Source organism: Somniosus microcephalus, chromosome 17 (assembly GCF_052327205.1).
Source record: "Somniosus microcephalus isolate GS21.2 chromosome 17, FLI_Smic_1.0, whole genome shotgun sequence".
NCBI classification, from domain to species: Eukaryota; Metazoa; Chordata; class Chondrichthyes; order Squaliformes; family Somniosidae; genus Somniosus; species Somniosus microcephalus.
Window position 1 is genome coordinate 36,429,884 of NC_141003.1, and position 13,246 is coordinate 36,443,129.

General features: G+C 42.5%; 1 protein-coding gene and 1 long non-coding RNA gene across 2 annotated transcripts in view; both read left to right on the forward strand.

Moving 5' to 3' along the window:
• The window catches only part of LOC147105636 (uncharacterized), a 308,669-nt gene that overhangs the window by 278,052 nt on the left and 17,371 nt on the right, over window positions 1–13,246 (forward strand). Inside the window, exons 128-134 of the mRNA XM_086010932.1 lie at window positions 7,525–7,587; window positions 7,858–7,917; window positions 8,154–8,213; window positions 9,684–9,746; window positions 10,991–11,094; window positions 12,640–12,811; window positions 12,933–13,165. Coding sequence (XP_085867058.1) covers window positions 7,525–7,587; window positions 7,858–7,917; window positions 8,154–8,213; window positions 9,684–9,746; window positions 10,991–11,094; window positions 12,640–12,811; window positions 12,933–13,165 — 755 coding nt within the window. The remainder of the gene's footprint in view (window positions 1–7,524; window positions 7,588–7,857; window positions 7,918–8,153; window positions 8,214–9,683; window positions 9,747–10,990; window positions 11,095–12,639; window positions 12,812–12,932; window positions 13,166–13,246) is intronic.
• LOC147105640 (uncharacterized) lies at window positions 1,324–3,807 on the forward strand. The gene is made up of 3 exons (XR_015081540.1): window positions 1,324–1,389; window positions 1,643–1,702; window positions 3,745–3,807. It is a non-coding gene; the product is annotated as an uncharacterized LOC147105640 (long non-coding RNA).

Sequence of the window (13,246 nt, forward strand, 5' to 3'; positions counted from 1 at the left end):
TCCTGTTCAAACTCTCTCAATACTGCCCCAGTTCAAGTTGGATGTAATAGTTGTCAATGCTTTTGCTTTTCTTCAGCAGAAACAACTACAACAGCAGGGACAACCACCACAACTGGGTCTACTGCCAGTTTCACAACAGGTGAGTGATGTCTTCTTTCAATAAACATTAGCAAGCCTTTTAACACAATGTGCTCTTTCAGATTTACCTCCTTGACAGTGAAAACCCATTATTTGGTTCTTCAACATAATTGGCCCATTCCTTTTAGGGGATGAAATGTGTATCTACATTTAATTTTTAGCATCATTTTTGCCCAACACAAATCACATCATCTCACGGTGAAACTCGACTGGAGTAGTTTAGGAATTGAATTGGGGTCTTGTGGTTTTCAACGTCTAATATTTTTCAGAAGGAACCACAACAACAGAGACAACAACTACAATTGGCTCGACCACCTCCTACCCAACTGGTGAGTGATGGCTTTTATCAATATATAATATCAAGGCCTTAGATACAAGTGTTCTTTTTCAACTTCAGCTCCTTGTCAGTGAAAGTCCATTCCTTTGCTCTTCTAGCAACTTAGTCCATTCCTGCTGTAGGACAATAGTTAATGGCTTAAATATTGAATAAAGCTCGTTATGAGCTGCTTCAATAGGCACATTTGAACACGAATCTTCCTTAAATGTAGGCCTTTAAAATCAGCCTGTCCTGTCTTAGTGAATGGAACATGTCCAAAAGGATAATGAGATCATGCAACTGAAATTATCATGCTGAAAGTAGCAGGACAATAGAGTTTGTCGTGGGCAGTTAGTAATACGGTGATGAGCTTCCTTCACTTCTGCATGAAGTATCTTGATATACAGGGAATCGCTCCAGATGGGACTGTAGTATTCAGCTGTTTAATCACTGAGAGTAAGAGCTTTGGGACTCCACAATGTTGTTGCATCTCCATCTCAAACCGTGATACTCATTTTGTGAATGATAGTATTATTTTCTTGCCGAAGTCCCCTTTATGTTTTCAATGTCCCCTCTGTATACTAAATGTCAGTGCAGTCTTTGACCAAGATATGCTGAATGGATTAAATGTCCCAAAGTCGAGCTTCCCAAATGTCACTCACTTGATGGAGAGTTTTCAGTGACACAGATGGAAGACACAACTAATATTAAGGCTGGACACAGTCTGATTTGGCACTGGTAGTGTTGGATTTCAATGTTTTGCACACTCTCTTTTAATTTGTGCATTAATTGCTGATTCATGTTGAAACTCTCTCAATTCTGTCCCAGTTCAAGTTGGATGTAATAGTTGTGAATGTTTTGTTTTTCTTCAGCAGAAACAACTACAACAGCAGGGACAACCACCACAACTGGGTCTACTGCCAGTTTCACAACAGGTGAGTGATGTCTTCTTTCAATAAACATTAGCAAGTCTTTAAACACAACTGTGCTCTTTCAGATTTACCTACTTGACAGTGAAACCCCATTACTTGTTTTTTCAAGATAATTGGCCCATTCTGATTAAGGGATGCAATTTTAGCATGTTTTTACCCAACACAAATCACATCATCTCACGGTGAAACTCGACTGGAGTAGTTTAGGAACTGTCTTGGAGTTTAAGTGACTTTGAATGTCTTTAATGTTTTTCAGAAGGAACAATGACAACAGAGACACCAACTACAACTGGCTCTACCATTGGCTCCACAACTGGTGAGTGATGGCTTCATTTCAATATATAATATCAAGGCCTTAGATACAAGTGTTCTTTTTCAACTTCAGCTCCTTGTCAGTGAAATTGCATTCCTTTGCTCTTGTAGCAACTTAGTCTATTCCTGCAGTAGGACAATATTTAATGGCTTAAATACTGAATAAAACTCGTTACGACTTATTTCAATCGGCACTTTAAATCTTCCTTAAATGAGGAACTTTAAAATCAGCCAGTCGTGTCTTAGTGAAAGGAACATCATAGAATGATAGAATGATAGAATGGTTACAGCACAGAAGGAGGCCATTCAGCCCGTCGAGCCCGTGCCGAGTCTCTGCAACAGCACTTCCTCTAGTTCCACTCCCCTGCCCGTTCCCCGTAGCCTGCCAATGTTTTTCCTTCAGTTACTTATCCCATTCCCTGTAGAAAGCCACGATTGATTCTACCTCCACCACCCTTTCTGGGAGTGCATTCCAGATCATAACCACTCGCTGCGTAAAAAAGCTTCTCCTCATGTCGCCTTTGGTTCTTCTGCCAATCACCCTAAATCTGTGTCCTCTGGTTCTCGACCCTTCCGCCAACGGGAACAGTTTCTCTTTATCTACTCTGTCAAGATCCCTCATGATTTTGAACACGTCTATCAAATCTCTTCTCAAACTTCTCTGCACTAAAGATATAAACCGCAGCTTGTCCAGTCTCTTCACATATCTGAAGTCCCTCATCCCTGGAACCATTCTTGTAAATCGTTTCTGCACCAGCTCTAAGGCCTTCACATCCTTCTTGAAGTGCAGTGCCCAGAATTGGAAACAATGGTCCAGTTGAAGCCGAACCATTGTTTTATAAAAGTTCATCATAACTTCCTTGCTTTTGTACCCTATGCCTGTATTTATCAAGCCCAGGTTCCCGTATGCTTTTTTAACTGCATTCTCAACCTGCTCTGCCACTTTCTACGATTTGTGCACATATACCCCCAGGTCTCTCTGTTCATGCACCACCTTTACAATTGTACCCTACAGTTTACATTGCCTCTCCTCATTCTTCCTACCAAAATGTATCACATCACACTTATCGGCATTAAATTTCATCTGCCACGTGTCCGCCCATTCCACCAGCCTGTCTATGTGCTCTTGAAGTCTATCACTAACCTCTTTACTGCTCACTATACTTCCACGTTTTATGTCATCTGCAAGTTTTGAAATTGTGCCCTGTACACCCAACTCCATTCATGAATATATATCAAGAAAAGCAGTGATCCTCGTACCGACCCTTGGGCAACACACCTGTATACCTCCCTCCAGTCCGAAAAACAACCGTTCACCATTACTCTCTGCCCCTATCACTTAACCAATTTCGTATCCATGCTGCCACTGTCCCTTTTATTCCATGGGCTTCATCTTTGCCAGCCAGCCTATTATGTGGCACTTTATCAAACGCCTTTTGGAACATGACCCAAAAGGATAATTAGATCATGCAGCTGAAATTATCATGCCGAAAGTAATAGCACAATAGAGTTTGTCATGGGCAGTTAATAATATGGTGATGAGCTTCCTTGAGTTCTGCATCAACTATCTTGATATACAGGAAATCGCTCCAGATGTGCTGCAGTGTTCAGCTGTTGACTAATTGAGAGTAAGAGCTGTGGGACTCCACAGTGTTGTTGTATCTGCATCTCAAACTGTGATACTCATTTTGTGAAGGATAGTGTTATTTTCTTGCCGAAGTCCCCTTTATGTTTTCGATGTACCCTCTGTATACTAAATATCAGTGCAGTCTTAGAACAAGATATGCTGAATGGATTAAGTGTCCGAAAATCGAGCTTCCCTAATGTCACTTCCTTGATGGAGAGTTTGTCAGTGACATAGATGGAAGACACAACTAATATTAAGGCTGGACACAGTCTGATTTGGCACCGGTAGTGATGGTTTTAAAATGCTTTTGCACTCTCTATTAATTTGTGCAGTAACTGCTGATTCATGTTGAAACGCTTTCAATGCTGTCCCAGTTCAAGTTGGACGTAATAGTTGTGAATGCTTTTGTTTTTCTTCAGCAGAAACATCTACAACAGCAGGGACAACCACCACAACTGGGTCTACTGCCAGTTCCACAACTGGTGAGTGATGTCTTCTTTCAAAAAACATTAGCAAGCCTTTTAACACAACTGTGTTCTTTCAGATTTACCTCCTTGACAGTGAAAACCCATTACTTTTTTCTTCAAGATAATTGGCCCATTCCTTTTAGGGGTTGCAATGTGTATCTACATTTCATTTTCAGCATATTTTTTGCCCAACACAAATCAGATCATCTCATGGTGAAACTCAACTGGAGTAGTCTCTGAACTGAGTTGGTGCCTTGTGGTGTTCAAAGTCTTTAATATTTTTCAGAAGGAACAACTACAACAGAGACACCAACTACAATTGGCTCGACCACCTCCTTCACAACTGGTGAATGACGGCTTTTATCAATATATAATATCAAGGCCTTAGATACAAGTACGATAGCAAAATACTGCAGATGCTGGAAATCTGAAACAACAACAGAAAACGCTGGAAAACTCAGCAGGCCATGGCAGCATCCATGGAGAGAGAAACAGAGTTAACGTTTCATGTCGATGACCTTCCCTCAGAACTGGAAAAAAGCAGGAAATGGAAAGCAGGTTTAGGGGCTGGGAAAAGGGGGAGGGGATGAAAGAACAAAAGGGAAGGTCAGTGATAGGATAGAAAACAGGAGCACTAAGAGACACTGAGAGACATTAAGAGATATTCAAGGTGAGAGGAGGTGGTAATGGGACAGGTTAAGGAACAAAGGATGGCTCTAGATGGGGTGTGAATTGCTGGCAGAATGAAGGACAGCTGCCATGTGGGAGGGAAGATAAAAAGATGAAAATATATATATGTGATAGGGGCCGAGGTTATGATCTGAAATTGTTGAACTGTATGTTGAGTCCAGAGGGCTGTAGAGTGCCTAATCGAAAGATGAGGTGCTGTTCCTCGAGCTTACGCTGAGCTTCCGTGGAACAGTGCAAGAGGCCGAGAACGGTGAGGTCTGAGTGGGAATGGAGCAGTGAATTAAAGTGACAGGCCACCGGGAGCTCGGGGTCCCCCTTACAGACTGAACGGAGGTGTTCCGCAAAGCGGTCACCCAATCTGCGTTTGGTCTCCCCAATGTAGAGGAGACCGCATCGTGAGCAGCGAATACAGTATACTAAATTGCAAGAAGTATAAGTAAATCGCTGTTTCACCTGGAAGGGGTGTCTGGGGCCCTGGACACTGGGAAGCAGGGAGGTATAAGGGCATGTGTTGCATCTTCTGCGCTTGCACGGGTAGGTGCCGGGCAAAGGGGAAGGGGTGCTGGTGGTGGTAGAGGAGTGGACTAGGGTGTCGCGGAGGGAGCGGTCCCTACGGAATGCTGAAAGGGGAGGTGAGGGGAAGATGCATTTACATAGAAACATAGAAACATAGAAGATAGGAGCAGGAGTAGGCCATTCGGCCCCTCAAGCCTGCTCCGCCATTCAATGAGATCATGGCTGATCATCCAAATTCAGTACCCTGTCCCTGCTTTCTCCCCATATCCCATGATCCCTTTAGCCTTAAGAAATATATCCAACTCCTTCTTGAATATATTTAATGAATTGGCCTCTACTGCCTTCTGTGGTAGAGAATTCTACAGGTTCACCACTCTCTGAGTGAAGAAATTCCTCCTTATCTCTGTCCTAAATGGCTTACCCCTTATCCTTAGACTGTGACCCCTGGTTCTGGACTCCCCGACCATCGGGAACATCCTTCCTGCATCTAGTCTGTCCAGTCCTGTCAGAATTTTATAAGTTTCAATGAGATCCCCTCTCATTCTTCTAAACTCCTACGAGTATAAGCCCAGTCAACCCAATCTCTCCTCATATGTCATTCCTGCCATCCCAGGTATCAGCCTGGTGAATCTTCGCTGCACTCCTTCCATGGCAAGCACATCCTTCCTCAGATAAGGCGACCAAAACTGCACACAATACTCAAGATGTGGTCTCACCAAGGCCCTGTACAACTGCAGCAAGACATCCTTGTTCCTATACTCAAACCCTCTCGCTACGAAGGCCAACATGCGATTTGCCTTCTTAACCGCCTGCTGCACCTGCATGCTTAGCTTCAGCGACTGGTGCACAAGGACACCCAGGTCTCGTTGCACTTCCCCTTCTCCCAATCTATTGCCATTCAGATAATAAGCTGCCTTCCTGTTTTTGACACCAAAGTGGATAACCTCGCATTTATCCACGTTATATTGCATCTGCCATGCTTCTGCCCAATCACCCAACCTGTCCAAATCATACTTGGATTTCTCGGCATCCTCCTCACAGCACACACGCCCACTCAGCTTTGTGTCATCTGCAAACTTGGAGATATTACATCTAGTTCCCTTGTCTAGATCATTAATATATATTGTGAATAGCTGGTGGTGCGATCCCGCTGGAGGTGGCGGAAATGGCGGAGGATGATCCGTTGAATGTGGAGGCTGGTGGGGTGAATGGTGAGGACAAGGGGAACTCTATCATGGTTCCGGGAGGGAGGGGCAGGTGTGAGGGCAGAAGTGCGGGAGATAGAACGGACACGGTTGAGGGCCGTGTCAACCACATTAGAGGGGAATCCTCGGTTGAGGAAAAAGGAAGACATGTTGGAAGCACTGGTATGGAAGGTGGCATCGTCGGAGCAGATGCGGCGGAGATGGAGAAACTGGGTGAATGGAATAGAGTCCTTACAAGAGGCGGGATGGGAGGAAGTGTAGTACAGGTAGCTGTAGGAGTCACTGGGCTTGAAGTGAATGTTAGTCAATAACCTATCCCCAGAGATGGAGATGGGTTCTTTCATCCCCAAACCCTTTTCCCAGCCCCTAAACCTACTTTCCATTTCCTGCTTTTTTCCAGTTCTGACGAAAGGTCATCAACCTGAAACGTTAACTCTATTTCTCTCTCCACGGATGCTGCCCTGGCCTGCTGAGTTTTAACAGCGTTTTCTGTCCTTAGATACAAGTGTTCTTTATCAACTCCAGCTCCTTATCAGTGAAAGTCCATTCCTTTGCTCTTCTAACAAATTAGTCCATCCTGCTGCTGGGCAATAGTTAATGGCTTAAATATTGAATAAAGCTTGTTACAACCTGTTTCAATAGGCACATTTGAACACCCATCTTCCTTAAATGTAAACCTTTAAAATCAGCCTGTCCTATCTTAGTGAATGGAACATGATCCAAAAGGATAATGAGATCATGCAACTGAAATTATCATGCTGAAAGTAGCAGCACAATAGAGTTTGTCGTGGGCAGTCAGTAATACGGTGATGAGCTTCCTTCAGTTCTGCATCAAGTATCTTGATATACAGGGAATCGCTCCAGATGGAACTGCAGGATTCAGCTGTTGAATCACTGAGAGGAACTGCTGTGGGACTCCACAATGTTGTTGTATCTCCATCTCAAACTGTGATACTCGTTTTGTGAATGATAGTATTATTTTCTTGCCAAAGTCACCTTTTTGTTTTCAATGTACCCTCTGTATACTAAATGTCAGTGCAGTCTTAGACCAAGCTATGCTGAATGGATTAACTGTCCGAAAATCGAGCTTCCCAAATGTCACTCACTTGATGGAGAGTTTGTCAGTGACACAGATGGAAGACACAACTAAAATTAAGGCTGGACACAGTCTGATTTGGCACCGGTAGTGTTGGGTTTTAAAACGCTTTTGCACACTCTCTTTTCATTTATGCAGTAATTGCTGATTCATGTTGAAACTCTCTCAATGCTGTCCCAGTTCAAGTTGGATGTAATAGTTGTGAATGCTTTTGCTTTTCTTCAGCAGAAACAACTACAACAGCAGGGACAACCACCACAACTGGGTCTACTGCCAGTTCAACAACAGGTGAGTGATGTCTTCTTTCAATAAACATTAGCAAGCCTTTTAACACAACAGTGCTCTTTCAGATTTACCTCCTTGACAGTGAAAACCCATTACTTTGTTCTCCAAGATAATTGGCCCATTCCTTTTAGGGGGTGCAATGTGTATCTACATTTCATTTTTAGCATATCTTTGCCCAACACAAATCACATCATCTCACGGTGAAACACGACTGGTGTAATTTAGGAATTGATTTGGAATCTTGTGGTTTTCAATGTGTTTAATATTTTTCAGTTGGATCATCTACAACAGAGACAGCAACTACAATTGGCTCGACCACCTCCTACACAACTGGTGAGTGATGGCTTCTTTCAATATATAATTGCAAGGCCTAAGATATAAGTGTTCCTTTTCAACATCAGCTCCTTGGCAGTAAAAGTCCATTCCTTTCGTATTCTCATAAATTTGTCCATTCCTGTTGGAGTGCGGTGGTTAATGGCCTAAATATTGAGCAAAGTTTGTTACGACTTATTCCAAAAGCAACATTTAATGTACTCATTTTGAATATTTTAATTTTTATTCTGCTTCAGAAGGGACAACTACAACAGTGAAACCAACTACACCAGGTTTCACCACTAGTTCCACAACCAGTAAGTTATAGATTTCTTCAATATATGTTGGCAGGGTCTTTGACAAAATGTATTTATACAACTTCTTGCTTTTACACAACGGAAGTCCGTTCCTCAATGCTTGGTGACCCTTAGTCATTTCCTTTTTTGGCGAAAATGGTTGAGAGGTTAAGCTATTGTGAATCTGAATTTAATGTGTTCATTATCATTACTTTTGTGTGAACAGACTTGTAATAGTTTAATGCTATCTGTCCAGGAGTGGTTTAGAAATTCAGTCAAAGGGTTATGTTTTGAATATCTTTATTGTTCTTTAGAAGGAATGACTACAAAAGTGATAGCAAACACAACTGGCTCTTTCATTGTACATTAGTGTGTCTTTTAACATGTCTTTTAACATAAGTGTTGTTTTTCAACTTCAGCACCAAGACAGTAGACATCCATTACTTCACCCTTGTAGCTATTTAGCCCACTCACTGGTCGATAGTTTCAATATTTGAATAAAGCTAGATCAGAGTTTCAGCTTGAGCAGAAATAATGGGGATAAAATTCAACTTGTTGGGCATGGAAACTGGGTGTTTGCAGATCTATCTCACATTATATACCTCCTAGAATTACAGAGAATATACAGCACAGAAACAGGCCATTCGGCCCAACCAGTCCATGCTGACGTTATGCTCCACTCGAGCCTCCTCCCATCCTCCCTCATCTAACTCTATCAGCATAACCCTCTATTCCCTTCACCCTCATATGCTTCCCCTAAAATGCATCTATGTTATTACCTCGCCCAATTTTCTTTCTATTGACTTCAATAGAAACTGTGTTCGATTTTGACTTTGGCGCATTTGAAAGATTTTAGTTGAGGAAGTAAAAGTTTGAGTTGCTTTTATTTCTCATTAATGTTTGCTGCCACATGTTCAGAGATGCTTTGTAGTAATTCCTAACTTTAATGAGATCAGCGCATGACTGATGTTAAAGCTCCAGTATTGCAGCAGAAAACAATTTGACTCATGATGCCTTTTGAGTGTTGGGTATTAGAGTTCCTGTAGTTTTCTAGAATTGTAGAAATTTCATAGTGAGTAAGGGTATCAAGGGATATGGAGCAAAAGTGGGTAAATAGAGCTGAGGTACAGATCAGCCATAATCTAATTAACTGGTGGAATAGGCTTGAGTGGCTGAATGGGTTATTCATGTTGTTATGGGTGTGCCCCCCACTCACCCACCCCTTCCCCCAACACACACAAGTGTTCCCAACCTAAGGAAGTTTGGAATAAGCTCCTAGCTCATCCAACGATATGTTGATATGCTAGAGCAGGAATTCCAACAGGGTCAGCTTCTGAACAGTCAGCAGCTGGAAACTCTGCCTCAGCACACACTTGTTGTGGAACAAGGACAGGAGTTTTTTCAACACCTGCAGTTTATTTGAGGAGTTATAGATAAATGGGTATATTTCAGGGAATACTGTTATAATTTGAACGATTCTCTACTCTTTAGGAGAAATAACTGCAACAACAGGGACAAGCACCACAACTGGGTCTACTGCCATCTCCACTACCGGCAAGTGATTTTTTTAAAGTATATCTCTATAAAGCAGTATGATGTTTGACATGAGTGATTTGTCCACTTTCACCTTTATGCCACTTTGTCATCAGATTGGCAGCCTTTTCAGAAACCTTCTCTATGTGGCCTGTGTTAGAATATCCTTCCTTATTTCTAGAGGTAACATAGGCACTATTCATTTCCTGAGGAAGCCTACCAATTTTCAGAGAACCGGTTTTCTTCTGAAGCAAACATTGGTCACCCCTAAGTCATTTTCATGTGACTTATTCAGCAAGATATGACGTTCACACAAAAATTGGAAAATCAGCTCCATAAAAACTTTAGCCTAGAAATGTGATGGTTCGGTAGGGCAGAATCTCAGTGAACGTATCTATGGAGTGTTGGATTTTGCGGGGGGAGAGAGGGAGAGAGGGTACATGTGATGATTCTGGAGGTATCCTGGCGACAGAGTAACTGCATCTGTGAATTCCTTGATCACTGCGGCACGCTATTGGGTAGTGTAGAAATACTTATGCTATGTTGAACACACATTCCCCTGTGTCTGTGGTACAAATTGGCACACAGCTCTTGTAGCACCAACCTATGTTGCCCTTGTCAGATCATTGAACTTTTTCCTACATTGCAGGGGATTCCTTGTGATCATTGTGCTTCCTACCAATATCACATCCTACCAAATTGATTGAGCTGCACAGTTGACAGGCTTTTTGCCTCCTAACCCCAAAAGCACATCGGTTCTGCTCTCAGTAATGTTTGCGGTTCTCAGTTCGCTCGTATTCACTGGTACCACATTCACTTCCTGCTGAGTTACCTTGTCTCTTTTTAAGTGCAGGCTGCCTTTAGATGAACGCAAAGTCTACTTCCGCCCCACCCCCAATAATTCTTCTGGGAAGTCCTCCCTCATTATAAATAATCTATTCTTGGCAGAACATCCTTTGGGCCATGAGCAATAGTAAAATGAACTGACCCTGGGATATCTGGTGGGGTCAGTGATGCAGGCAGCAGATACGGGATGCCTCTAAATGCTTGCCCTGACTTAAGGGTAGAACAGTTTAATTTTTTAGCTATAAAATGTCTTTCTTGTACTCTCTTTACCTGTCTCTCTCAATCTGTGCGTATACATCAACATCTGCACTCTACACTTGTTGTAAGGATTTGTGCACCGAGATATGTTGAATGGCTGCAGTATTTCAGATTCCCGCTTCCCAAATTTTAGTCATTTGATGGCATGTTTCTTGCTTCAGTAGGTTTGTCAAGTGCAAGCACAACCCCTCCAAGCAAGACTACGACTGTCTCCATGACTGCCACACCTGAAGAATGTTTCTGTAATTCAGACCCACCAAGAAAGGTAATCAAGCTTCACCTAATTACTCGTAAGTTTGACGTTGCAGTAAATTAATACTCAAAACATTATATTTAAAATAAGTGATTCACCTTATTTTTCAATTTGTTGCCATTTCCATGCCCATTCCATGCTCGTCCCTTGTCATTGTCTCAGGCTGAATCAGACTGTTTGCACCCTCGGCGTTCTATTTGACCTTGAGATGAGCTTCCGACCCCATTTCCCCTCCATCACCAAGACCGCTAACTTCTACCTCTGAAACATTACCTGTCTGTTCCAGCTCTTTGGCTGCCAAAGCCCTCACCCATGCTTTTGTTACCTCTTGACTATTCCAACGCTCTCCTGGCCAGGTTCCCATCTTCCACCTTCCATAAATTGAACTCATCCAGAACTCTACTGCCTGTATCCTAACCCGCACCAAGTCTTGCTCACCCAACCACCCTGTGATTGCTGACCTACATAGGCTCCTGGTCCACCAGCGCCTCCGTTTTAAAATTCTCATCCTTGTGTTCTAATCCCTCACTGGCTCGCCCCTTCCTATCACTGAAACCTCCTCCAGCCCTACACCAACTTGAGGACTCTGCATTCCTCCAACTCTGTGCTCTTACACACCCCCCACTCCCTTTGCCCCATCATTGGCAGCTGTGCTTTTAGCCATCTAGGTCCTAAACTCTAGAATTCCCTCCATAAAGCTTGCTGCCTCACTGTCCTCCTTTAAGACCCTCACTAAAACCTACATCTTTATCCAAGCTTTCAGTCACCCCTTCTTTGGCTCAATGTAAATTTTTGTCTAATTACGCTCCTCCTGTGAAGAGCCTGGGAACATTTTCCTAGATTAAAGATGCTTTATAAATGCAAGTTGTTGTTGCTGTTGTTGTATTTGACATGTCATTTCCAGCAGCGGAAGCAATGCCACTTTGATGCCCACTCTCTCCAAATACACATGTAATCATCTCTTAAAACCATTTAAACATATATTGACAGGAGATTGAAGACAAACATGTGCCGCACCACTTTGCAGCCTGACCCTCCTTGATCTTGGCCCCAAAATTGCCTACCCCCCAGTGTAAGCCCAAACCTTTCAGCTTGATTCCCTTTTCTACCCCTCCCACGCTCCCTGCCCGCTCCTGAGTGTGCAACAGGGCTATGCTGATGACCAAACCTACCAAATTAGGATGCTTTGATAGTTGCACTACCAGCGTGCCTCACTTGCTCAGTCCCTGGGTGGGTGAGGGCAATATAGGGGTGCATGTCTACTGGCACTTTTGTTTTACATTTTATACTTCACTATGACATGTTCAGTAAAACCCAAATATTAAAATAGCAAACACAATGCTTGCTGCCCAAGAATGACATTATAATAAGAGGTGTGTACGATTCATAGAAACCGAACTGATGTGATGCTGTGGCTTCTTTGAATTGTTATAGTTAGATGCGTTCAACCAAGCCAACCAGAAAGATGGGTTTTTTTCATATGCAATAACATATTGGAACAGTTAAGCTAATTTTAATGCTTGCTGATGTATTCATTTGTTTGTCACCCTCTCCTAGTGCAATGAAACATGGCAAGAGGACTGTGCGACCTATACTTGTGTTGTAGCACAAACGTATGAAATTGAGCACGTTGCCTGTGCACTGCCTGTGAAACCTACTTGTTACAGTGGGTTAGCGCCTGTCCGAGTCACAACTGAAGGCGGCTGCTGTTCAACATGGGACTGTGACTGTAGGTACCTTTTTAATCGATTCAAATTCATCTTATATTAAACCCCAAATGGAAAAAATATTCCGATTACTTACTGTTTTGTTATCCGAATCTAAATAGCATTTTTTTCCCTAAATTTTAGGTGAATGTCAAGTATGGGGTGATCCACATTATCGTACCTTCGATGGGCTTTTCTATAACTTCTTTGAAAATTGTACACACGTTCTTGTGCAAGAAATAGTCCCAAAATACAACTTTTCTGTGATACTTGATAAATATTATTGCTTATCACCAATACACGAATCCTGCTCCCAAACGCTAATTATTAATTACAACGGAAATGTCATACATTTTTCAGCTGCAAATGGAGCAATGGTAAGTACTAATGTCTGTTTACACATGCATAGTAGTACTACATAATTATTAGTCAGTGACGTGAACCTTTTCACAGCACTG